At 37.8% G+C, this 25,290-nt stretch overlaps 1 protein-coding gene across 14 annotated transcripts in view; it reads left to right on the forward strand.

The window, feature by feature from the left end:
- EFEMP1 (EGF containing fibulin extracellular matrix protein 1) overlaps window positions 1–25,290 on the forward strand; it is a 63,797-nt gene that overhangs the window by 20,850 nt on the left and 17,657 nt on the right. For all 14 annotated transcript variants that reach the window (XM_063789064.1, XM_016948561.4, XM_016948560.3 and 11 more), the window contains one exon: window positions 21,506–21,628. In XM_063789064.1, the coding sequence (XP_063645134.1) occupies window positions 21,506–21,628 (123 nt within the window). The remainder of the gene's footprint in view (window positions 1–21,505; window positions 21,629–25,290) is intronic.

Here is a 25,290-nt window from a genome sequence, read left to right on the forward strand (position 1 = left end):
CAGATATTTCCCTCTCTTACTAATTAATAGAATTTTCTCCTGTAGTGGAATGTTTTTATGCTTGAATGCTCAAGAGGATTCCAGAAAGTAGTCTTTGGCAGCAAAGGGTGGTGGAAACCCCATGAAACTAAGCAATAGACAAAAGTTCCCATTTGGGTCTTCCCCTAAATGACTTGCTGACTTTATTAAATCAGTTCATCTTGCTGGATAGTTTTCTCAGCTATTAAAATTAAGAGTTGTCCTTTCAGCTCTTACTTGAAATTATTTACAAAGAACAGGAAAGAGAAAGAGACAGAGAGAAAATGAGTGCACTTTGTCTAGGCTGTAAGCCTTGTGGATCTATGGTGATGATATGGTTCTTGATTGATATATGCCTGGCATTTAAGCTGTTTCCATTGATAGTTCATCTTTGCCTTTTGGATGGCATTTTTATCAGGAAAACATACCGAGGCAAGTCAAAATCCACCTTGGGAAGAATGCAGGTGCATTCTGTGATTATAATAGCATTAATGACGCAGAAGCAAAAAACCAGCTGGTTCTAATCACCTGAATCTTTATTGACAAAACAGTTCACACCTACTACTAGTTGTTTGCTAAAAGTCTGCACCAAATCACTGAAGCTTTAAAAGCTAGATCACTGCAGTCTTTTCCCCAGGCACTGACATGGGTAATTACGGTATTGTGGTTCATGCCACAGCCCCAGACTTCATTTCAATCCTAGCTTGGAAAGGAGTTATTTTTATTTTGGCGCACAGGAAATAAACTTTTTGCACATATTAATATAACCCCATGTAAAATGTAAAGGTGCCAGCACTAAATGTGACCAGCCCTTTGTTATGTTCTTGATTCTTGAATTAAGGTTTCCCATCTTCACTGGAGACGAGTGCCTTTCGGCAAAGAACCATCTGTTTAAAGTCTATGAATTAGTTCATTTCACCTTTTGGAATTTCTTTCAGCCTCCAACTCAAACCATGCTTACAACCAAAGCCATGAGTCTTGCCTGAGTTTATGTATTATTTTCCATCACATATGAACCATAAGGAAGTCTATGTGCTAGTTAATCTGTTACTGCATAACAAATTACTCCAATGCTTAGTGACTTAAAACAACAAACCTTTATTACCTCACCTTTTCTCTGGGTCAGGAATCAAGTTGTGGCTTAGCTGGGTCCTCTGACTTTGGGTCTCTGACAAGGCTGCAGCTCATTCAAAGCTTGACTGGAAAGGATCCACTCCCTAGCTCAAATACTAGTGGTTGCTGGCAGGATTGACTTCCTGCCTCTGTTTCTCATAAATTCTTCCACCTTCAATTCCTTGCCACATACACTTCTCCATAGAGCATCTCACAACATGGCAGCTTTCTTAGCAAGTGAGGGGACAAGAGAAGCTTCCAGCAAGAGAGAGGATGCTAATAAGACCAAAGTTAAGAGTCTTTAGTAACCTAATCATAGAAGTGGCAACCCATCAATTTTGCCACATACTGTTCGCTGGAAACAAGCCTCTGGTGTGAATGCCAAGATGTTGGCATCATTGAGCCATGTCAGAAGCTGCCTACCACAATCTAGAATTAAAATTCTCCCTGAGTTGACTCCAACCATTTAGAGTTAAACCTAGAATTTTAAATGATTTCAAAAAGCAAAATAGGAATTCAGAGCAAAATATACCCCCTCCCCAGCAGTGCAAGAGGCTGTATGACTCATGCAGATAGGCAGCCTAATGGGTGTGGTCAGTAGCACAGGCAAAGAAGAACCTGGCTGTTTCTAGAAGCTCCTTTTGAGTAAACGTAGCCTTTTCTTCACTGACCTGAGTCTTCTAAAATGCTATCAATCCTCCTCAAAAACACTCATAAATGATTCCATCTCCTTCGATTTTAAAACTTGTTTAAAGTCTTTTACTCCACTCAACAAGTAATTTTCATAAAACAAAAACTTTAAGGACAAGCATAAAAACTCTTTATTGCTGATTAACATGTACTCACATGCTTGTTACATAAAAGACATTTAATAAACACTGCTCTTGCTTTATGTTACCTTTTGTCCTAGACATTCCGATATTTGTGTTTGTTAGGGAATCATGGATATCACATTCTCCATCTCTCTCCTAGAAATCCCTGTTCTGTTCTGTTCTGTTCTGTTCACATTTTTCTTCCCACAGTCTATTCAAAAACCTGCTCCTAGAATCATCACCTTTATGTTTAAATATGTTTACATCGTTTCTTTTGCCCCAAAAGTCTACTAGAAGACATGCACTGAACATATCCTAAGATTACAATAAATAGGTTGTTTAAGAGTTAAAACTTCAGAAGCAACAAAATCTAACATGAATTTTCTTGGGGTCCCAAGGAATAGGTATCTCAATAAGAGGCAGGATAGTGGCTTATTTTTCAACAAAGCGGCACTAATGAAGTAGGATAGCACTCTGAGGAAAAGAGGAAAGATATATGACTAAAAATCGGTAAAGGTAGAAACCAATTTAACAATAATAGCAGGACCTATAATATGAGATGGTGGCATGAAGGGACAGCTGCCAGCCACATCCATTTTCCCCATGAAGAATACTCTAGTAGCCAGATTGTCAATTAACCACAGAGAGAAAAATAGAGAAAAGGCTAATTCAGCTATTAGAAAGTATAACTAAAATCCAAAGCAAAGTTTTGGGTTTTTTTTGGTAAAGAAGATAGAAACAGACCAAACATTCTTAAATTGCTTTTAAAAGTGCATAATACAGCTCTGTATGGAGCACAGTACATTTTCTCCTTAGTTTACTCTCCCCCAGATTATTTTCCAGATTTCTCCAGGTGTTTCTCATGCCAATAATAAAAACCTCTGTGAGCCAGTTGAGTGGGTTGTGGGATAAATGGGTGCCTCACAGCCAGGTAGAGGCCAACCCGGAGCATCCCGGGAAGGCTGGTCTAGTCCACGAAGAAGGCAGTGAGAGTTGGTGGGGGGGGATCGTGGGGGCAGTCAGATCTGATTCCCTTTACAGTGAAGCCCAGAGGGGAAAAAAGCATTCTGCTCATAAGATTTCCTCATATTCAGCCATCCATTTGCTAATATATTCTCTTGACATAAGTAGCCCCACTAAATTCCTCTTTCCTCATCACCAACTCTAAAATGACAGTTTAAGGATTATCCTTTCTGCCACTTACCACGAAACTCAGCTCCAAGCCAGTTTGTTGTAGGTTTCTGAACTTAACCGCATAGCTCACAACTGAGTGTCTAATCAATCATTCTATGACTGAATCCATCTGGAACAAATTTGAAGAAGTGGCCATGTAGGTTTCTTTAGGGGAAAAAAAAATTAAACTGAAACCAGAGTTGATTTTTTCAAAAGTTCACAAGAAAAAAAATTATAAAACTTAGCAATGACTTCCCCCCCAGAAATTGTTCATGCTCTCTGAATAAGACTTATTCTGTCCTACCCCATTCTGCATTGCATTTAATCCTTCAGAGAGGTGACCTGTGAATGTGTTGCAGCAGAGTCCACTTTCCTGATAATGAGCTCATGGTCACTACTTGGGTAGAAGGGAAGAGGGATATGGTGTGGCCAGGTGGTCACCATAACCTCATGTTGCTCTTAAATTCCCAAACACACAGGGCTCAACTGAGAGATTATGTAACCAAAAGAGCCTGTTTCTGGTCAATTCTTGCTAGACCACTGGTTTTTGCCCCATACGCATTAAAGGATAATTTAAATAATGCAGCCAGGTAGATTTAAGTACTAGATGGTTTTTAGAACTCCATCTTTCCTTTCCTTGCTAGGCCCAAATTGTTAATGTAAGTTTAGGATATACTTCTCCATATATACCCTTAAGTCTGCACCATCCATGCATTTGTTCGATTTTTAATGATTTATTCATCAGTTCATGCATCAATGCATTCAATTAACACGTGTTCAAATTGTACTAGAAGCCTAGGCACACCACCTTTCTTACAAGGACTTTCTAGTCTGTCTGAAGATGTAACATAAGGTCAGACTTTTAAAAATTAAATGATACAAATAATTCAGCTCAATAATTCAAGTCAACAGACCCTAGTTGAGAGCCTCAGTCCCCACATCATCAGTGGTAAGTGGCGATTACTGAAAAATTCTGGAGAAGTCAGAGGAGGGATTGGTGCTGCCACCAGGTAGCCAGTTAGGACTTTTCTGAGAGAATGGATGTGATGCAGTTAATGAAGGATGAATCAGAGGTGAACAAACCTGAGAAGAACAGGACAGGCTTTGGTGGGTGGACACCCTAGGTGCAGCATAATGGTGACAGTATTGTCCTTGTGTATCAAACTCTCCTTTCATGCCTCTTGCTAGCATAGTTACCGTACGTACAGTACTTGAAAGTAATGCAATTCTTTTTTGAGAAACTCACTCCCTTTTCCATAAATCATACTGACGTCAGCCCTCACCACCACTGTTCCCCACCCCAGTTCCAGTGTCACTGTTTGGGTTGAGGCAAGGCAGGTACTGTGGGTGCAGCAGGAAACAAGATCGGAAAATTCCATTGGAAGACAGTTGAGGTAGGACCCAGAATTCTTGGTTAAGCCATTTAGATTTATTACTGTCACAATTAGTGACAGATTTTGAGCGAAGAGTGACATAATGAAAACCCTATCTCCAGACAGGTGTAGGATGAGGAGGAAAAAAATACATTTACACATATGGTTAAATGTGTTAAATCATCTTAATGGGACTGAGGTGGGGAGCATTAGTGGTGAGGGCCTATGTCAGTCTGATTTATGGAAAAGGGAGTGAGTTTTTAAAGAAAGAATTGCATTAACTTTCAAGTACTGTACATAAAGTATGCTAGTAAGAGGCATAAAAAGAGAGTGTGCTACGTAAGGACTATTTTCTGGATCATAATAATTAGTTTTAAATTATTTATAATAGATAATTCATTATTTTGCCACAGAGCAGCTTCTGCTGTGTGAAACAGTGATTCTAAACAAGTTTGACTCTAAGTAGGGTGAACAGTTTGTTTCTAATATTATTGAGCAATATATTTATTCATAGGTATTACAAAGATAAGCATCAATTACAAATTAACAAGATGGTGTAATTTCACCCCCCACACTTCATGAAATAACCAATTTGGAGTTAAATAGGCCCTTCAATGGTCTACTGAACAATCAGCCTCTCTGCCTCATGCTCACATTCATTAAACTGTAAAATGTTCGTTAATCGTAGTGTATGACTGAAGGAATATGGAGCAAGTCTCTAAATATAAACTATGTCTAAACAGTCTGTTAACAACAATTACTCTTATTTTAGCATGTTTAAGGCAGTCACCCTGCAAAATACGATGAATTCAACCTAAGCAGAGTCATTGTAACAAGGTTTTTGCAATATTGGAAATTATGGCAGGAGGCAATTATCCATAGGCCCATTCTACCCCACAACCCCCCTACCATCCATTCTGCAAATAAGCATGAACTAAAAAGTAATCTGGTTGTAGACAGAGGAAAGCAACAAGTTTTCCTGATACATCTAGGGGAAACATTTTCCAGTTAAAGGTTATTTTTATTTAAAAATAAGAATTTAAAAGGGGTACAGAAAGAGGTTTGGGAGTAGGGGTGAGGCTGGACTGCCAAGCTAATAAAACAAGAATTTAAGAACATAAGAATAGATGGTTTAGTTTATGGATTAATCCAAAAGAATTTTAACTGGATTTCGATCTCACTTCACTAAGTCTTGACTTTTTTTCTTGGGAGACCCCACAGCTAGTTTGGAAAGGTAAAACACCTGGTTTATCCATTTATTGACCTATTTAAGTTTCCATTCTGAAACACTTCATTAATAATAGTCATACCTGTACTTTTCCTTCTCAATGGTGGGGGTCTGCTGGAGATGATGTGTTCATTATCTGGAATTTACTTTTTTAATTTTCTATCAGATTTAGGAACAATAAGATCGGGGGGAAATTGATATTGCTTTGTTAGTTACAGCTGGGGAGATAGCACAAAACCCCAGACTAGGTATCCTGTAGCTGGATCCCTAAACATCATTTCAAAGTGTGAGACTATTCAACAAGCCTGAATTAAGTAACTAGTAAATGCAAAGCATAGTGGGTGCTGAGAATACAAAGATAAAAGCTTATGGGGCCTACCCTCAAAGAGTTCTCAGTCTATGAGGAAGCAGACAGTAATTACAGTGTGACATTTTAAGTCCCATTTTAGTGACTTCCTAGAGAAGGTGACACCAGGCCTCCGTCTTGGCAAGTTGTGGCATTTAGACTTTAGAGAAGTGGGGAAAGGAGAAAGAATGTTCCAGGCAGGGGGAGCAGCATTTGCTAAGGTCATGAGAAGATGGGAAAAGGGAAGAGCAAGTTGTTCTGCATAACTTCAGTGTGCAGTACATGAAGATAGACAAGAGTCAAATCATGAAGGGCCTTGCCAGTCATGTTTTAAAGTTTGGGTTTCATCCTGAAGGTGGTAAGCAGTGATGTAATCAGCTTCCATTTATACAAAATGAAAGATGCCCTGTATCAGTCTGAAACTTGTGTATGCAAATCCACATGAAATGTGCCCTCTTTGCTCACAAAGGAATTAAATGCATCATTTACTTTTAAAATGTATTTCTGAGTTCTCATTTGTTAACCTGTCTGGATAATTTTATTGTAACTAATTACAATTGGTTTTATTCTCTATTTATAATAGTTCTACAGGGGCAAATTAAATATAGATTTCATTCAAGAAATAACACATTTGTATGTGTTAAATTTTTATCAAACATAAGGAGTAGGGAAAATATTTTAGCTCAAGGAAAAGCTACAGAAGTCAAACTAGCCTTAAAAATTGAATCAACATGTAATGCATCGTTTCAGGCCATTTCTAGTTTTTCTCCACATAGAATATAACTGCAACTCTTAAAAGATTTTTACTGTTTGAGGTTTGCTCCATTTTAGAGTCTGTGCTACCACTTACTGGAACACTGGTTTGAAAACAAAATTGTAATTCAGCCTTTGCAGAAGTTGCAAGGAAGTTTTACACATTCACGTTTTTTGTCACAACATCTCCTAATCTTGTAAGACAGTGTTGTAATGATGATATAATTGTGTAAATACTATGGAAGCATCAAATGTTATTTATCCGAACTGTTTTGCCAGTTTATAGTATAAACATGCTAGAATTTATACATCCAGCCTAATGGATATCTCAATTGCTACCTTCAACAAGTTGAGGCTATAAAATTATATAGGCCACTGATACGTGCCTGGGGTTATCCAGCTGTTAGTTTCCCAGTGGAGAATGCCAGACTTTCGTGGTCAGAGCAAAACTCGTTTAGGACCCTGAGCCAGCCAGACAAGGTGCTTCATCCTTAAGGGGGCTTTAATTAAGGATGAGGTGAGGAGCAGCCATTGCCCCAAGTCAGTAGAGTTTCCAGAGATAGTGAGTTTGCTGCAATTGTCTTTCTTAAAAAAGATAATTTGGCCGGGCGCGGTGGCTCACGCCTGTAATCCCAGCACTTTGGGAGGCCGAGGCGGGCGGATCATGAGGTCAGGAGATCGAGACCATCCTGGCTAACACAGTGAAACCCCGTCTCTACTAAAAATACAAAAAATTAGCCGGGCGAGGTGGCGGGCGCCTGTAGTCCCAGCTACTCGGGAGGCTGAGGCAGGAGAATGGCGTGAACCCCGGGGGCGGAGCCTGCAGTGAGCCGAGATCGCGCCACTGCACTCCAGCCTAGGCGACAGCGAGACTCCGTCTCAAAAAAAAAAAAAAAGATAATTTGTGGACACAGCTGTCCTAAAGGTCACCTGAACAAGCTACTTTCTGTGGTGACCTGGAGTTGAGCTGGACCCCCAAGGGGAGTCTTTACTGGTAAGATAGGGAATTTAGAGGGAGGCTTACGGACAAAGGCAGACAAGTGGCAAGAATGTGTTGCACGTGGCAGTAGGTGGCCTGGCTGATGCAGAGGGCCATGTAAGATGGCACTGATGAGATGGAGCCCAAGGAAAAGACAATTTTATGTATGGAACCACCTGTTATGTGGCAGTGAAGATTCAGACCAATCATACAGGACCATCTGCATTTTGTTAACACCCGTGTGCACAGTCACAGGCAGGTCTTGGAGCCCTGGGAGCCTGGCAGCAGCCCAGCATCACTAGAAAGGTGAAGATGGCAGGGACAGCCCTGCCAATCCTGCAAGGAGTGCACTAGAGAGCCTCAGCACTGGGCCAGGGAAGCTGCCCAAGAAGCAGTGTCCAGGGCCCACATACCAATAGAAGGCAGTCTTCACACCATTTCAGAGGTGGCAGCAGTCAGAGTTCTCAAGTTGGAAGAATGGTCTCAGGGGCAAATGCAAAATTCAGTATTTAAGTAGGAAGGGGTCAGAAATGTAGGATGATGATTGATAGGCTAGGATGACAACAGAGAAGGAGTCAGCCTAGCCACGTGATTCATCACCCTATTACCATAAGCATGGTGCTTTTCCTTGGGCCTTAAGTTCTTTCATTTTTCCTATTTGTTAATACTGTCTCTTACAAGAGTAACAAGAAACAGTCACGTATGTACATATCATTTACCTTCAGCTATAATGAAGGCATTTGAAGAAGGTCATTTTGTATTCAAAGAAACTATAATTAACTTTCCAAAAGAATACTTTTCTAATATGCCATGGTTTTACTATATTACTAGCACAGCATTTAAAAAACAAATATTGGCCCAAAATTAAACTCTCCTATCTGATATGACTGAATGAATGTTTCATTAAATACAAGTGGTGTAGATCACCATGCTGCTTAGTGAAGACTCTGCCAACCTGCTTATTTGAAAAGTCAGGCATACAACATTTTCATCTTAAAGTCTAACTCTAAGCTTTGTTCTTAAGAACAAATGACCAGAAATCCTTGTCCTGGCTTTATATGCATTTAACTCTATGAGATTTGAAAATATTCCCTGTTTTTTCATAGTTCTGATTGATAATTTTATTAGTCTTGAAAGATGATGACCACAATGTCCTTAACATTCTCAAAAAAATAAATAAATAAAGGTTGCTGCTGAAATTTACATTTTTCATATCTTTTTCATAGCTAGAACTTGTTCACACAATAGTTCTCTCTCAGAGTTACATGTAGGTTCTAATTAGAGCTCTAGTTAATGTTATGTGTGCTAGGTAGTCTTTATAAATATTAATACTTCATTGCCATGAAGCGATCCTGTAGCCAGCAACAGTCCTTTCCTCTGACAGGACTGATTTTATGGAATCAAATATTATGAAATGCAGAAGATACTAGATTTGTTTTGTTTTGACAGATTTTGTTTTGTTTGAATGTTTTCAATTTTCCTAATGAGAAATAACTTTTAGCAAGAAAGGCTGTGTTTGCCTGTTCTTGTATCCATTCATCTGGAATATGCCAAAGGAGGGGAAGGTCATACCATAGATGCTCCTGTTGATTGAGTGTTAGTCATAAAGACCATATTGAAAACATGACACTAAGCAACAAAACAAAGGTAGGATATTTAATAATGTGAAAGTATATAGAAAATTACATTAAAAACCCCAACTTCCTGCAGTGTTCTTGCTTCCTTCCATCTGTATATAGCAGAAGTACCACCCTGATCCCAATACCAATTTAAGTCTTCACACTGTTAAGTATAATTTATTGAGCACTTACTGTGGACCAGGTACCTCCATTTTGAGTGTGTATTGTTTTAATTGTCCTCACAGTATCATTTTGAACTGAACATTCCCCCACTTCATAGATGTGGCAGTGAGATTTGGAAGAGTAGAAAAGTCAAATAACTTTCCCAGGACACATAACTAAAACGTGATGTTGCTTGGATTTGAACTGGGACCTATTTGACTCTAAAACCTGTGATCTTACCCACTCTTCTGTCTCAAGCATATTTGTGTCAGTGAGTTGTATAAGAGAAAGAGTTATTCTGTGACTCTCAGACTTTCTAAAAAGATCAACAAGTCCTCCCCTGAACTCCTAATTCTTGGTATAATAAATTATATATAAACATTAATTCTTGGTATAATAAGGCTAGTAAAAAAAAGCTAGCATAAGCAACTACAGAAAGATACAATCTCAAATAAAATAACTTAGAACTTAAAAATACTAGCTGTTAGAGAATATTATGATTCCTCTAATTCTGAAACTCATGAAAAGAGATTCGTAATTGAAGGTCACTGACAGGGTACCCCCTTACACCTATCTGGCAGCCTCACAGTCATCCACATTAACCCCATATGTGCCTGAAGCCAAAGGTTTTCACTTAAAAGTTTCTATAAACAAATTATTACATTTCTAGGGGAAAAAATAATCCTAGGCTAATTTTAAAATTAACAATCTGAATTGCTCAATTTTTCCATTTTCTTTCAAAATGAAAACTTGGAATATGATAGACTCCATGGATGTGCTCCATACAGTAACCATTTTAAGTATATATAACAGATCTAAGAACGTAGAGTTTGGTTTTTTTCATCTGTTTATTCATGCCAAGAAATTCTCTTTAAGATTGACTTAGTTTGGCATCAACCTTTAACACATCAACTGCATAACTGGCGTGGGTCTACCTGCCTTTGTACTCTGCAGACACACAAACCATGTATAGGGCATGTTTCTCCACCAGATTTTCTTTTTCAGAATTTGCACTGCCAAACAGACATTAAGCTACTCTAAATTCTTGACAAGTATGTAACTTTATAGGTACACAGTAGTGTATTTAAACATTGAAGAGAACTTTCTATTCATCCCACTCTTCTAACAGAGCCATTTAATCCTATCCAGAAAGATGAGTCCATTTTCAGACTCTCCTTTGATCCTACAGATTAGAGGGAGAGAGAAGTCACCACTGAAAATTGAAAAAGGACGCAAGAAGAAATGGAGATCCATGACCACGGCCCCAAGAAAGCAAGAGCATGTTACTCAGGTTTCCCAAGATCCAAGTTAGAGAGGGGAGAAGAGATTAGAGCTAGAAAACAAATACTTTTAAAAACAGCATTTTGGAATTTATCAAAGTAGGCTTTAATGTCAGATTCATAAAAATGAAACAGATCTCAGAGAATGTATTTTCTGAGAAACTTATTTCTGTCCCCAATGGAAATGTAAAGTAAAATGCCCCAGACTCATTTTAAAGTCCAAAGACTATTTTATATGCTAGCTTTGAGAAGCCTTTAGAATTGCAACACTCACAGGGTCAGAAGTTTTTTTGAACAGATTTTCTTTTGTCCCTTATGGCCTTTAGGCACTCCTTGAGCTAATATTCAGGAGTTATTTGAATGCTGTTGCTTCACAACACTGAAAGTGTTTTAACATAGAGGGAGGAAAATCCCACAGCCTATGTCAACATAATTTATCAACAAATTAAGTCCAAGAATGCATGATAATTTATGGATAACTTGGAGGAAATGGTAACTATGGTATCAATTTGGAACAAAACCAGGAAGTCAGATCTCACTTGATTTAATGTTATCTGAAGGATTTGGGCACAAGTTTAACATTTTGATCACGGAATAATCTTATGCCTTAACATGATGAAGACTGAGTCTTCCTTCCTGAAAAATCCTTAATACAGGACAAGAAATAATGAGTCTAAAATTTCATAACTGTTTTCCTGCTCAAGGAAGAGAGAAGGAATAAATAACCACTGACAATGAAACCTTTTCTTGCTACACTTCATCATGAGGCAAGTATTTCAGATGTTGGGAGATAGATTGTAAAGGTATAAAAGTTAACTTCACAGCTATACAAAGCTATACGTATGTGCACCATGTGTCAAATGAGAGAAAGTATAGATATTCAATGTTGTTGAATCCTCACAATTTTCTATATTAGAGTGGATGCAGCATCTGTTTTTCAATTTTTAATCATCAACATTGTCAAGCTTAGAGAAAAGTTGACTGTACAGTACAATTAACAAGGAACACCCACCGTTCAGATTCAAAAATTATTAAAACTCTGTCATATTTGCATGTAGCATGTTAACACTGTTTTTAAACACAGATGACTAGTCAAATCCCCCACCTCCTGCTGGGATCCACATTGAATCGTTTGTGTATTTCCAGTGATAGGAAACTCATTATCTCCTAATACATCAAAACAAATAATAACCACATTTTCTCTTACACTGAGCGAAAATCTGCCTTTCTTGCATTTCTAGCCATTTATTCTATTTCTTCTTTTTGGAAATACATGGTCAAGATCTTTTCCTCTTCCCAGGGAGAAGAGCAGAAAAAATAACTATTGAGTACTAGGGTTAGCACCTGACTGACAAAATAATCTGTACAACAACCCCCAGTGGCACAAATTTACCTATATAACAAACCTGCACATGTACCCCCAAACCTAAAATAAAAGTTAAAATAAAAAGATCTTTTCCTCCTTCCCTAAGCTCCCTTTCATAACCCTGAAGATGATCTCAGATATAGATCTCATCTATGTTTTCTTCTCTTGTAAATTGAGTACAAAGAAAAAGATAAGGATGATATGAGGAGGTAGGGTAGGGCTATGGGCCTTCTTATGGGCTGGCATTTTTTTTCCATTAATTTTGATCTGTAATATTTTCATTTTCATTCAGTTTGAGATTTCTCAAATTTCAATTTAGCTATCTTTGAACCATGGGTTGTTGTGAAGTATGTCTAATTTTCCAAAAGAAGGGCTTTTTCTAGTTTTGTTGTTGTTGTTGTTTCTATCTTATTTGCATTGTAGTTGGAGAACATAATCTGTATATTGCAAATTTTTGAAATTTATTTAGACTTACTTTAATGCCAGCATATAGCCATTTTCTTTTAATGTTCCCTCAGTATTTAAAAAGGCTATGTATTCTGTACTGTGCTCTATACATGTCAATTAGTTCAAAGGTTTTAATCACATTTTCTATTCATTTCTGAAAACATGTATTTATTCTTTCAATTACTAGGAGAAGTGTGTTAAAATCTTACTGTAACTGCTTGTCAATTTTTCCTTTTAGTTTCATTCATTTTTTTATTTGTCTATACTGAGCCTATATGATTAAGTGCATTTAAATTTAGAATTTCTACATATTCCTGGTAAACTGAAACTTTTATCATTATGTAGTATTTTTTTTATTCTCTAATAATCTTTTTTTTCCATAAAGTCAACCTCTTCTAATACTAATATTGCAAAGCCAACTTTGTTTTGGTTAGTGTTTGCATAAATATTTTCCATCTTTTTTATTTTAATCTCTGTGTCCTTGTATTTAAATTATGTCTCTTGAAACAGTATATTTGAGTTTTGTTTTTTAATCAATTTGACAATTTTTGGTTTTTAGTGAGTGCATTTAGTCCATTTACATTTACTATAACCACTGATATGTTTAGGTTTAAAACTACCTACCATTCTATTTGCTTTTCATTTGTCCTGCACATTTTAGTTTCCTTTTGTTTTCTTGCCTTCTTTCTAAATTGATGGAGTATTTTGTATTATTCTATTTTCCCCTCTATTAGCTTTGTAGTTTTTTTTTTTTTTACCACTCCTTTATTGTTTTTCGTACAGATCATTTGAACATGCATCCGTGACTTATCAAAATATAAGATAAATTAGTACTTTTAACTCTTCCTGCGTGATTCAAGGACCTTAAAATATTTAAACTCTATTCCTCTTCCTGCCAAACTATATATGCTATTATTCTCATGTATTTTAATTCTAAATATTTTATAAATCCCAAAATACTTTACTATTATTGTTTTAGGCAGTCAGTACTTACTTAGATTTATCCACATCTTTATTCTTTTTATTGTGCTGGAATTTTGAATCAAAAAGAGAACAGAAAAAAGAATTTAGTGCAAATAAGGGCCCTGAGGCATATGGAGAAACATTGCGCAGAAAGATCATAAGTAAGATATAATGAAATGGGCAGGAAAATACACACAAGAAAGTAACATTCTCTGAAGGCAAGAGGCACAAAGATATTCTTTATTGAAAAAGCTTTAGGCAGTTAATGAGTTGGAGAAGTATTGCCAAGTTACACTCACCCAATTTAGTAGTATGCCTCAATTTAGTGGGCACAAAAGCTGCTTATTGTTGAATGAACAACAAGCATAATGTAATTGGTTTCATACAATTAGGAGGTCAGCAAGCCATGCTTGTTATAATTGGCACTGCCATAGCCAGGGGCTTATGCGACCTCAAGTGATGATTTGCCTGAAGGAATAAGCCAGGAATGTGTGTGCTTTGGGCTCCAGAGACTTGACTAATCTGGCTGCAAGGCCTCAGGGAGAGAGGCCAAGAATCAAATCACAGTGCTCAGGCAGGGCTTGGTAGACTCAGTTGAATGTAGTCAGTCTCCATTCAGTTCATCACTCACCAGTGTTTGATCCGGAGCCGGGGAAGTGGGAGATAGAGGAGAGGAGAGATCAAGTGGCCGGGAACCAGGAAAACACAATTGAAATGTCAGTGCAGAGGCATCCCATAATAGGGCGGGATCTTAATTCCTCCCAAGGCCATCCACTTTGAAGCAGGTCTCCAGCCTGTGTGGCATGGGCTTAAACCTTCACACAAAGGGTCTTTAATTTCTAGTACTGAGCCACTCTGGAGCAAAGACTGATGTTGCTGTTTGTTTCAAAATACAGGTTTACCTCCACAAGGTAGCAGACTGATGAATGGTTGTTAATATCCCAAATATCAGGGTTTTCTTTTCCCAAACATTTTCTAAATTAATAATTAAGTTTAAGAAGGCCTGTAATCCCAGCACTTTGGGAGGCCAAGGTGGGTGGATCACAAGGTCAGGCGTTTGAGACCAGCCTGGCCAACATAGTGAAACCCTGCCTCTACTAAAAATACAAAAAATTAGCCAGGCATGGTGGTGGGCGCCTGTAATCCCAGCTACTCAGGAGGCTGAGTCAGGAGAATCGCTGGAATCTGGGAGGTGGAGGTTTCAGTGAGCCGAGATTGCACCACTAAATGCTAGCCCAGGCAACAGTGCAAGACTCCATCTCAAAAAAAAAAAGAGTTTAAGAAGGAAAAAAAAAGAGTTTAGCTGGGTATGACATACTCACAAAGATGCCAGAAAATACTCCTAACAATTAACAATCATTTAACAGTAGACAATGTTGTTTCCTTGAGATTCTGAAAGCATAAGCTTCATGTTGCCAGTGGGCAAAAACAGCTGAAGAATGAGAGGTAAAGCCTTTGTTTCTTTGCTCTTCCTCTGTTTCAGCCTATGACCCATTGGTTCATCTGGTTTATGTGTAGTACAGATGAGTCACAGATTGGTCGTTCACATGCATTAGTTGGTTTTCTTCCCCCATGTTCATGAACTGTATGCCTAACCTCATCCAATCATCTGGCAAATGAACACTGTTGTCCACAGAGGAAGCTACGTGAGGGGGGTCCATTTGCAATGCAAATCCGTCATCATTGCTAGAAAAGCAATTCGAAGTAGCATGATTTTTTTCCTATGAGAACAGCATATTGTAAAGTTCTGATAGAACACAATGCAATGCCAAGGGCTTCTAGGACACTTGATTTCGCCACTCTCTAAAACAAAGAAATGAACTATCAGGGAGGCTGATAATTTGTTGATTTTGGTGATATTTTTGTTTATCATTTAAAGCACACCAAATTGTTAACAATCTGTTTTGCCAGAACTGATAAGAATCTAGAACTATAAATCTACTGCTGGCCATCGATTAAGACAGTTCTCTCTTGTTACTTAATATTAGTATTTATTTTCTCCACTAGAACTGCTTAGCTTGAGTGAATTCTAGCTGATAATTTCAGAAGGGTGAAAAGCTAACTAGAACTGGGCATTTGGCCCAGATAAATCTGATTCCAGTACTATGAAAGAAACAGCAAGGGAACTAGAAAGTCTTTGACAAAAAAATGTTGATAATTGGCTAAAAACTGGGGAGGGAAACAGAAAACTTGGAGAGCTATGAATGTTATTCTAAGTAGAAGAAAGACGCAAGGGAGGAATCAAGGTGCTGTGACATTAACAACCCTATCTTTAAGGCTAAAAAAAATTAAAAACACCTATAATTTCACTTAAAACTACTCTCCAGAACTCATAGGAAATAAGTCTTCCTCAGGACCTAAATTGCAGAAACAAAATGGAAATCTGGGGTTTGAATCTCTGCTCTGTGTGACCCTGGGCAAGTTCCCTCAACTGAGTCTACATTTCAGTGACATCCTTTTTTTTCTTCATCTGTAAACTGTGGATGAAGTAACTACCTCTTCCACAGGGCTATTAGGATTAAATAAGAAGCTTTGTAATTCTGCCTTCCCAATCAAATAATAGATCTTTTTATATTGCTAAGAATTTACCTATTTTTATACCAATTAATTTTAGAATGTTACCAAGTTTGTATATGAATCTGTATAAAATATTATACACTTTTTTCTAAATCAGATTTCAATCTACATAATTTATTATATTAATTACTCAGGTTATCATTATCAATAGCAAATACTGGATGAGTAAAACAGTAGTAAACTTCAGTGCCCTCAGGTCTTGCTGAAGTAATTCTTACCTTCCAGGATTATATTGAAAAACAAAATACTCCAAATACCTCTAAGACCTTCACTCAGTGAGTCCCTTTTATTTAAAAAGTTTCAGAGAGTAAGTAAAAAGAGTACTTTGGTAGGAACTAGTTTATCACCCTGTCCCTAGAAAGGATTGGGAGCAATCATTTTGAGCAGGTGGGTATCTAAATCATTAAGAATGTTGGGAGGAAGGAGGCCAATGGTAAAGAAGCTCCTCCTTCTAACAAACATGAATCCTTTACCTTGACCATTTTTCTACTTTACTCCATTTATGAGATTAAATCAGTTTGATTGAGGAAGCTAGGTATAATAAGGTTTTAAATCCACACAGATCAAGAAGTATCACCAACTTGAATTTAACCACTATCTTTTCTTTAACCACAAGAGTTCACAGGATAGCACCATTAAATAATATTTGCAAAGCATGCACAGTGCCCCACACAGAACTAGTAAAGATACGGTTATTTTACTCCAGGGGTTTACAGTCTGGAAACAAAAAAAGTATATTGTGAAGAATCTGAATACTTTTAAAAATCTGTGTGTTATTGTTGAGGATAGACTCTATTTCAGAGATGGAGAAACAAAGAGAAAAAATTGACACCATGACCCTAGATCACACAGGGAGTGACAGATTCAAAATAATTTCAGTCTTCTTTGTCCTATTACTAGTGCATTCTCATCACTAGTCTACAGTGGCTTATTCAAAAGTAGTTCTAAATTATTTCTTAAACCAAAAGCAGCACAAATTATAAAAGTCTAAATGGTACTCAACACCATTCAAGGTGCAGATAATTTTTGCCCATGAAAACATGCTAAAGGGACTCCATGTTGTGGTAAGTTATCAAATTATGGAAAGAACATTGCAGAGATTAAAATGTTGCATAAGAGAGAGAAAGCAGCATGAGTCAGGGGTTTGGGAAATATGAGTCAGACTGAAGGGAAGGAGCCAAAAACATAGAGAATGAGGGCCTAAGCAGGGACTTAATGGACACCACAGAGACGTGGACAAAGTTGTCTCCATTAACTTTGAGAGAAAATCAAATGTGCGGTTCCCTAAACGTGGGGGTCGGTGTGACAAAGAGGCTAGAAGAGCTGAGCAAAGATTAGCCTGTGTTATTTAAAGCAACTAACGGTGCCAAAGTCAGCAAGAGAGGGACCTACAATAGTATAAATCACTAGGAGGGAGCACGTGGGCACATTTTTGAAAAATGAGGGAATCACCAAATATTGCCATTAGCTATTGTTAATGTATTAGAATGACGAAATGTGTTGTGATATTTTAGGAAGCACTATCTATTATTTTGTTCTTTGGTAATGTTAACATTAGGCTCTGTCTGCATAGTTCAGAGAGACTCCTTATGTTGTTCAATCCAGACTCTCTAATCCTGCCTTTAAGGCCTTGAATTTTGTTCACGACAGATCTAGCATTTCATGATCCTCTTCAACCAGGCACTGCACCAGGCTCCTCACACAGAGCCCCGGCAGCTGTGCTGACTCCATCTGTCTGCCATTCTTCTCATGGAAACCAGTTTTGTCTTATCAGCATTTTCTAATGTGAGCTGCTTTCTGCCTAGAAACAGCTTCCTTTTCCTGGCAACCCATGTATCTCGTCTTCTTCAAAATGCAGTGGAGAACCCACCTCTTCTGGCGAATCTGCTTTATACCTCATAGCCTCTGCACTCCTGGACTCACTTGCTCAACATCATTTTTCTTTTACTAACATCTTACTGATTTTGCTGTGTTTCTCAGATATACCTGTTACTCTGCTTCATACATTTTTAGCTCCATTAGGTAAAACACTGATCCTACTTTTCCTGAAACTTTAGGTACCAATTCTCAGCAAATGGTAATAACTCATTTATCCATTTATTGCACAAATATTTATTGAAAATCCACCATGTTTCATGCACTATCCTAGGCACTGGGAATACAGGGGGGAAAATAAGACATAGATCCCCCATCCCCACCCAAAGAGCTTGGGTCCAGGTCCCAGGAAATTTATTAACTGACTGCCTGAAAAACCAAGTGAGCTTAACTGTCAAGGATAAATTATAATCATGCAAAAACAACAAAAAATTTCTCCCCATAGTAATTTGTCCTAGATTATCAGGAAAATCATGGCTGACCTGAGTAGTTTCCCTTATAAATAAAGCATGGCTTTTGCTAATGCAGATATTCTCCCATACAAATGTAGGAAACAGATTTTTCTTACACACCATGGAGATACCTACAAAAGGCTGTGTTTGCACTATGGGAAGTCAGGAGCAAGTAGAGGGCAGTGGACTGTCATCAACACTCCTGGGAGAGCCAGCTTTTCCAGAGCATCTGCACAGGGATGGGTATTCTGCTTTGAGTTTCTGACATCATTGTCCATTTTAGTAAATTTTGTATCATAGTGAGCTTTCTGGTATTTATGACAAATGGAAATGCATAGAAGTAGAAAAGCCAAACATAACGGAATTTAACAATGTATAATAATTTTATATGACTTTGCATAGATGTGTAAATAAGTAATTCCAGGATCTTAAAGTATAATTTTCAAAATAATATTGTGTTATTTAAATAAACTAATAAATTGACATTAACGTAATTGAAAATAGGTCAAAGAAATTCAGTCTGTTTATAGCCTTTAGCATTAGATAAACCACCAACAGCAAAGGAGACGATAAATATTCTAAACCACAGCCAGAGAAGCCATAAATGGAAATGTAGTTAGTAGCTGCCTCCTGGTCACAGAGGTCACTTTTTTGACAATTTTATGAGTCCCGGTAAGTAAAATGTGTAATCACCAGTCAGTCCTAGGTGAGGCAAGTCTTGTTGCAGCTTTGTTTGGGTTTTGGTGGAGAAAGGGAAGGAAAGTAGTGGCAGTGAGCACAGTGGTATTTGTTTTTTGTTGTTGTTTGTTTTTATTAATTTAACTCACCTAATATTTTTATTAAATAACCCACTCAGAAGGTAAACAGACCTCATTCTTAAGAAGGAGTAGCACAGGTTTTTGTGTTTAAAATCTACTTAATGATACATTAATTCCACTGGAAATGTTAGCCTATTTATCAGACACTAAGAAATGAGCAACAAGAAAGTAGGAAGGAAGTCATAGGGCATCAGTTGTAGGAATGCAGCGGGGTGGAGGCAGTTTGCAGATAGATGTCAAAAAGAAAAGCCTCAGTCACTGCTGAGGCCTCCCTTAGAAAATGCAGCAGCCAGCCCAGGGCCTTGATCTGCTGCCAGAGGAAACTTGCCACATCTGAATCTAACATTGCCGTATCTCTCAGGACTGTTATCACTGCAAATGCTGGCAAATGTTCTTGACATAAAACAATAGATACTCTGCTGTCATTTCTGCATTAACGAGTCATAAAGCTCTGAAGAAACCCCAGTAGAAAGGTTTTCATCAAGTGCATCTGAGAAAATAATAAAAGACACAAAAAACAGCAGATAATTTCAAAGCAGGATTGTTGCACCATCGCATAGTACCTAAAAAGGACAGTTTGTAATCACTGATTTGAAAATAATACTAGTAGTAATTATAATAAATTTCAAAACAAAACAAAATAACAAAAACCTTAGCCAAAACTTTAAAACCAAGTTCAAAGAATTACGTAAGTGGATGCTTTATAGATTATTATCCAATAAATAGCCATACATCACTCAAGTATTTTTCATCTCCCCTCCCTCTTTCTTATCGAAAGAATCTCTCTTATCATTTCCACACCCAGCTAAGTGAAGCTGATTTCTGAGGACAACCCTTTTACAATCTCAACTTCATATATTATTATACTGCATAGTGTAAATGCGCAGTCCTCCTTGAAAATACAGAAAAGTGAAAGGCAAACCAACCTCAGGGTCTACTCTCAGAGATTCTTAGAGGGAAGACAGAAATTGGGTGAATTTTTTATTATTGATTCTTTCCCTACTTTTTCTTCCAACATACTACCATGAGTCTGCCACAGTGATGATCTAAGACCCCTGAAATCTGCCTCAGGGGTCTTAAATCATCACTGTGGTAGACCCAGGGTAGTATTTTGGTTTTTATACAAAAATTGTCATCTAGGAATCACAAGTTTTATGATATTGTTAATGAAGCTTAGAGTGGTTGTTGAAGAATGATGAAATTATATGATCCTTTTTTGGGTACTACTTAACTTCATGATATAGGAGAGCCGAATGAATATAAAAGTGATACAGATAAGGCAAAATTAGATTTTACTTATAAATTACTGTAAATATGAATGTACACACACAAATTTATATCACCTTTTGATCTGAAAGAAATTTCTTATAACTAGTTCATTATGCTATCACTGAGCATTTTTTACTTTTCTAGAACTGTAACCTGCATACTCATTAAGGCACATTTAGTAAATTATTCCAAGAAGTACACTGCTTTGAGAAAATATGGATTTTTAAACTACACAGGCTAGAGGAATATGATCAAATTGAATCCTTTGCATTCTGAAATTTGCAATGAAAGATTTATACATACATGTTGCCCTGCTGTTTGCAAAAACAAACAGCTACAGGGAACGTATAATATTAAAGGTTGATTACACCCAGTTATTGGTTAGATTTTTAGAAATTTGTCAATGGAAATTATCTCAAATACAATATATTGGATGGAAAAGCAAGTATCATACAATCTATTAAAATTTTTAACATACAAAACAATACCATATGTTCTAATGGATGCATCCCTGTCTAACAAAAGTACAAAAACATCTCAGGGAAGGATTCATTCCTACCGAGACAGTGGTAGCTGATGGGTCAAGGGATGAGGATGGTGTGAGGCTTTAGCTGTATCTGAAATGTTTCTTAACAAAACAAAATGAGCCAAGACCAACATGACAAAATGTTAGCATTTGTTAAATCTGAGCAGTACTCACTGGTATTTGCAAACTTATTTTCTGAACACTTGAAATAATTTATAATTTTAAACATTTCCAATGTAAGAACATTATAAACTTTTAAGAATAAAGTAAAAATTTAGCTTAAGAAGTGGCAAAAGGGAGGAAATATCAACATCTTCACAACTGACAATTCTTTCTGTGTTGCGTGTCTCTGACAGACATAGACGAGTGCACTGCAGGGACGCACAACTGTAGAGCAGACCAAGTGTGCATCAATTTACGGGGATCCTTTGCATGTCAGTGCCCTCCTGGATATCAGAAGCGAGGGGAGCAGTGCGTAGGTAAGTACCACAGTGCAGTGAGCACGGTCCTGTCTTGAGTACCTTAACTGTTTCAACCTCAAGCATTCCAATCAAAGCATTCATGTTTCTTTGGAGAGTGGTAGCCAATAATTCGTTATTCTTTTATAGACTACCAATCCATTTTCCACAATAACAAGAAACAACCTTAAAGGTTGAGCTATTCTGGATAACAAAGTGTTGGTTAAATGTTAGACGAAGCAAGAGCAGAAATTTGGGGTATGAATGGGACAATAAAAACAACCACAAAAAAATTTAAATTTGCTGTTTTGGGGGCCATCGCGCTAACACACTGGTACTGTGGGCTTCATTCACCATTCACTGCTGCAGAGCATAGCATAGCACAGCACATAGAGCAAATGGTGGAGATGCATTCCAAGCACCAACCCCAGCTCACTTTGAGACCTTGAGCAAGTTACTTAAATCCTGTGCCTCACTATGTTCACTTGTACTGTGGAGATGATACTAGGCCCTACCTCCAGAGCTCATGTAGGGAATGCTTAGAATAGTGCCTGTCCCTGTGCAGTAAAGCTGTTTGCTATCATTGTATTCTGAGTCAACAGATGGGTATTAAAGGCTCTTTATACTGCAAGCCTTTGTAGGGTACCATGAGTACAAAGCCAAGTTCAGCATGTGCCTCTGCTGGAGGGCCTAAGAGCGTGAGCTCCCTGACAGCAAGACCAGGTCATCTTGTGTCACTGTGGTCTCCCCAGTCCCTGAAGTGTGCCCACCATGTGATGGAGGCTCTATGCGTGTGTTTTGAGTGAATGGAAGATCAAAGTATGAGGAAGCCAACTGGCAGATAGTGAAGTAAAATACAGTACTCTGGGCTCAATCATGAGGCCCAGCACTAGGCATGAAACTCTGACTGTCCATTTATTTACATACCCCCTCTTACCACAGATCAGTGAAAAAGCCTTATTTCCTCTTAGGAACAGAGGGTGAGGATGTGGGGACAGACAACCAGCGTCAGTTTTCGCCTGAGAATGTGAGCTGTTGATGTTCACATGTCAACACTGAGTTCCATGTGGGCCCCAGCCCAGTTCTGTCTGCCATAGGGCTGTGCCTAGATGCTGGGGTTAGTGCCCAGCCTCTGAGGAAGGCCCAGGGTTTGCTATAAATGAAGCTGTGATTTAAAAGAAGAGTGTGTAGAAAACTCCAGAGATAACAAAGTTTGGCCATTGTATTAGACAGGAAAATAAATATTTGAGGGCATAAAAAGTACAGAAAAAAGAACTAATCCAACTTAGTGTGGGGTGAATCAAAGATAATGGAACATACGGTCACAGCCCTTTTAATGTGGTAGGAGGAAATATTCCTAAACTCAGATCTAATCATGTGTCTTCCCCTCCTGCTTCCCTCACTGAGAGAATCAAGTCTACATTCCTCGACAGAGCATGAAAGGTCTTGCTCAATCTGATCATTGTCCAGTTCTGTTGCATAAACACCTCTCCCCCACCACAAAATATTACACCCCAGCTTTATTCCACCAGTTCCCCACACACATCACACAGTGTTACTTACACTTTGGTGCCTCTATACAAGCTCTTTACACAACAAAAACATTCCCTCCTGGCAAATTCTTATTTCACTGTCAAATCCTAGCTTAGGATCACTTCCTCTGGGAAGCCTGCTATGATTTACCCAAATATAATTAGTTGCTCCTCCCCTGTGCCAGTACTTCTCAAATTATGATGAAGGATACTTTTTTGTAAATTTCCAATCTACGGCAGACCAATACTTCTGTAAAGCACAATAAAAATAATGTTGCGCTAATGTCAAATTGCTATTTCTAAACATGTACTCTCAGTTTCTGGATTTATTCATTGCAGACTGGTCCAAATAGCCCATGAACCAGCAGCAGTCAGCAGGCCACACTTCAAGTAGCATGGTGCTCCCTGGGTCCCATACACTCCTTTCTATTGTTGATCTTCTCATTCCATGGAATAATTTGTTTCATGCCTGTCTTTCATACCAGACAAGGCAGAACACATGTATACTGATTATCATTATAAACTTGGGGTGCCAAACACAGTACCAGCAAATAAGAATGGTTCAATGAATGTTTATTAGTTAAGAAGACATGCATCACGTATTCACCAAATAGTTATTGAGGGCTTACTGTGTAACAAGCATTGTTCTAGGCACTGGGATAGTAGTAAACAAATTTTACAAATTCATAGCCCTGGTGGAGCTATTAGAAAGTATAATACCATTCATACAAATTAGCTATCAATACTAGCACCTGATGATAGTACTGAGGACTAGGAAGCACCTATGCTAAAATTGCTCTTAATTAGTGTGAAGTTTCGATTTATTCGAATAATGTTTATTGAACACCTACTACTATGCCAGGCCCTATTCCAGATCTAACAATGAACAGACAAAAAACCCTCTACCTCCACCTCAAGGGGAGAATGCCATGCACTATAGTGAGGGAACACACAAGAAGCAAATAAACACATAACACAATGTCGAGTACTGTTAAGGACTACAAAGAAGTCTAAAGCAAGGTAAGGGAATAGATAGGGCAGAAGAACCTATTTGATATTGGTGGGAAAGGTGGCCACCCTGAGGAGGTGACATTTGAATGGACACCTGAACCAAAGTAAGGGGAAAAGCCATGTGAATATCTTCTTACTATTTATTTCAGTATTCAAGTTAAATCAAATATATCTTGCAGCTTATTAGCTCCCATTTATGTTTACTTGCTTTGTGCCAGTAACTTTGCCTACATTATGTCTTGTAACCCTCCCAATAATTCTACTTACAGAAGAGGAAATGCAACCTCGAGAGGTTAAGACCAAGCTAGTAATTGCCAGAACAAAGATTCAGACTCAGGTTATCCTGAGGCCACTTGAGCACACTACTTAATTTTAGTTATTAAAGTACCAAAAGAGCCCAGCATAAAGGTTTGTTTTGTTTTGTTTTGTTTTGTTTTGTTTTACCACAAGGCAGTGTCACTATATAGCATTACATTGTATATGCATAATGGTTGTTTTAAATTACACATGCCATGTTGAAGTTGTCACAAAGTGTAGAATCATGAATTAATGAAATTTTATTATGCTTCTAAGATGTTAGTCCCACTTAGCAAGTTCTTAGTTGAGCATTTTATAGTTAAAAATATTTATATGAGAAGGACACAGGCTGGAACACTTCATCAAAGTGTCAAAAGAGCACTCTCAAGAGGTAACTTATTTAGCATCCAATTCTTCCACAGTGTTCTTTTATTTGATACACAAAAACGTCCTAAGATACACATGGCAAGCCTTGCTATCCACATCTTATAGAAGAAAAACCAAGATACTGAAGGCGTAAGTGACTTAGCCAAGGTCACCAGTTGAGCACAGCCCACAACTCTTTCTTCTTTGTTTTGTGCTGCACCATGCACTTCAGTAGTTCTTTTTTACTTCTGTAATTATATATAAGCTTTTAGCTCCCCAAACTGACATCTTATATATATATGCAATAGTCTCAATTATTTTGTTTTCTTTAAATCTCAATCCACCCACCAAGTTTATTTACCACTGAATGGCATGAACATTGAGTCTTTGTTCTTAACTTCTTAACTCAGAATACAAAGTATATTTAAAATACATATACCCTAATTTTAACAAAATAGGAAATTATTACTTTTAAAA

The sequence above is a fragment of the Pan troglodytes genome, chromosome 12 (assembly GCF_028858775.2).
Source record: "Pan troglodytes isolate AG18354 chromosome 12, NHGRI_mPanTro3-v2.0_pri, whole genome shotgun sequence".
NCBI classification, from domain to species: domain Eukaryota; kingdom Metazoa; phylum Chordata; class Mammalia; order Primates; family Hominidae; genus Pan; species Pan troglodytes.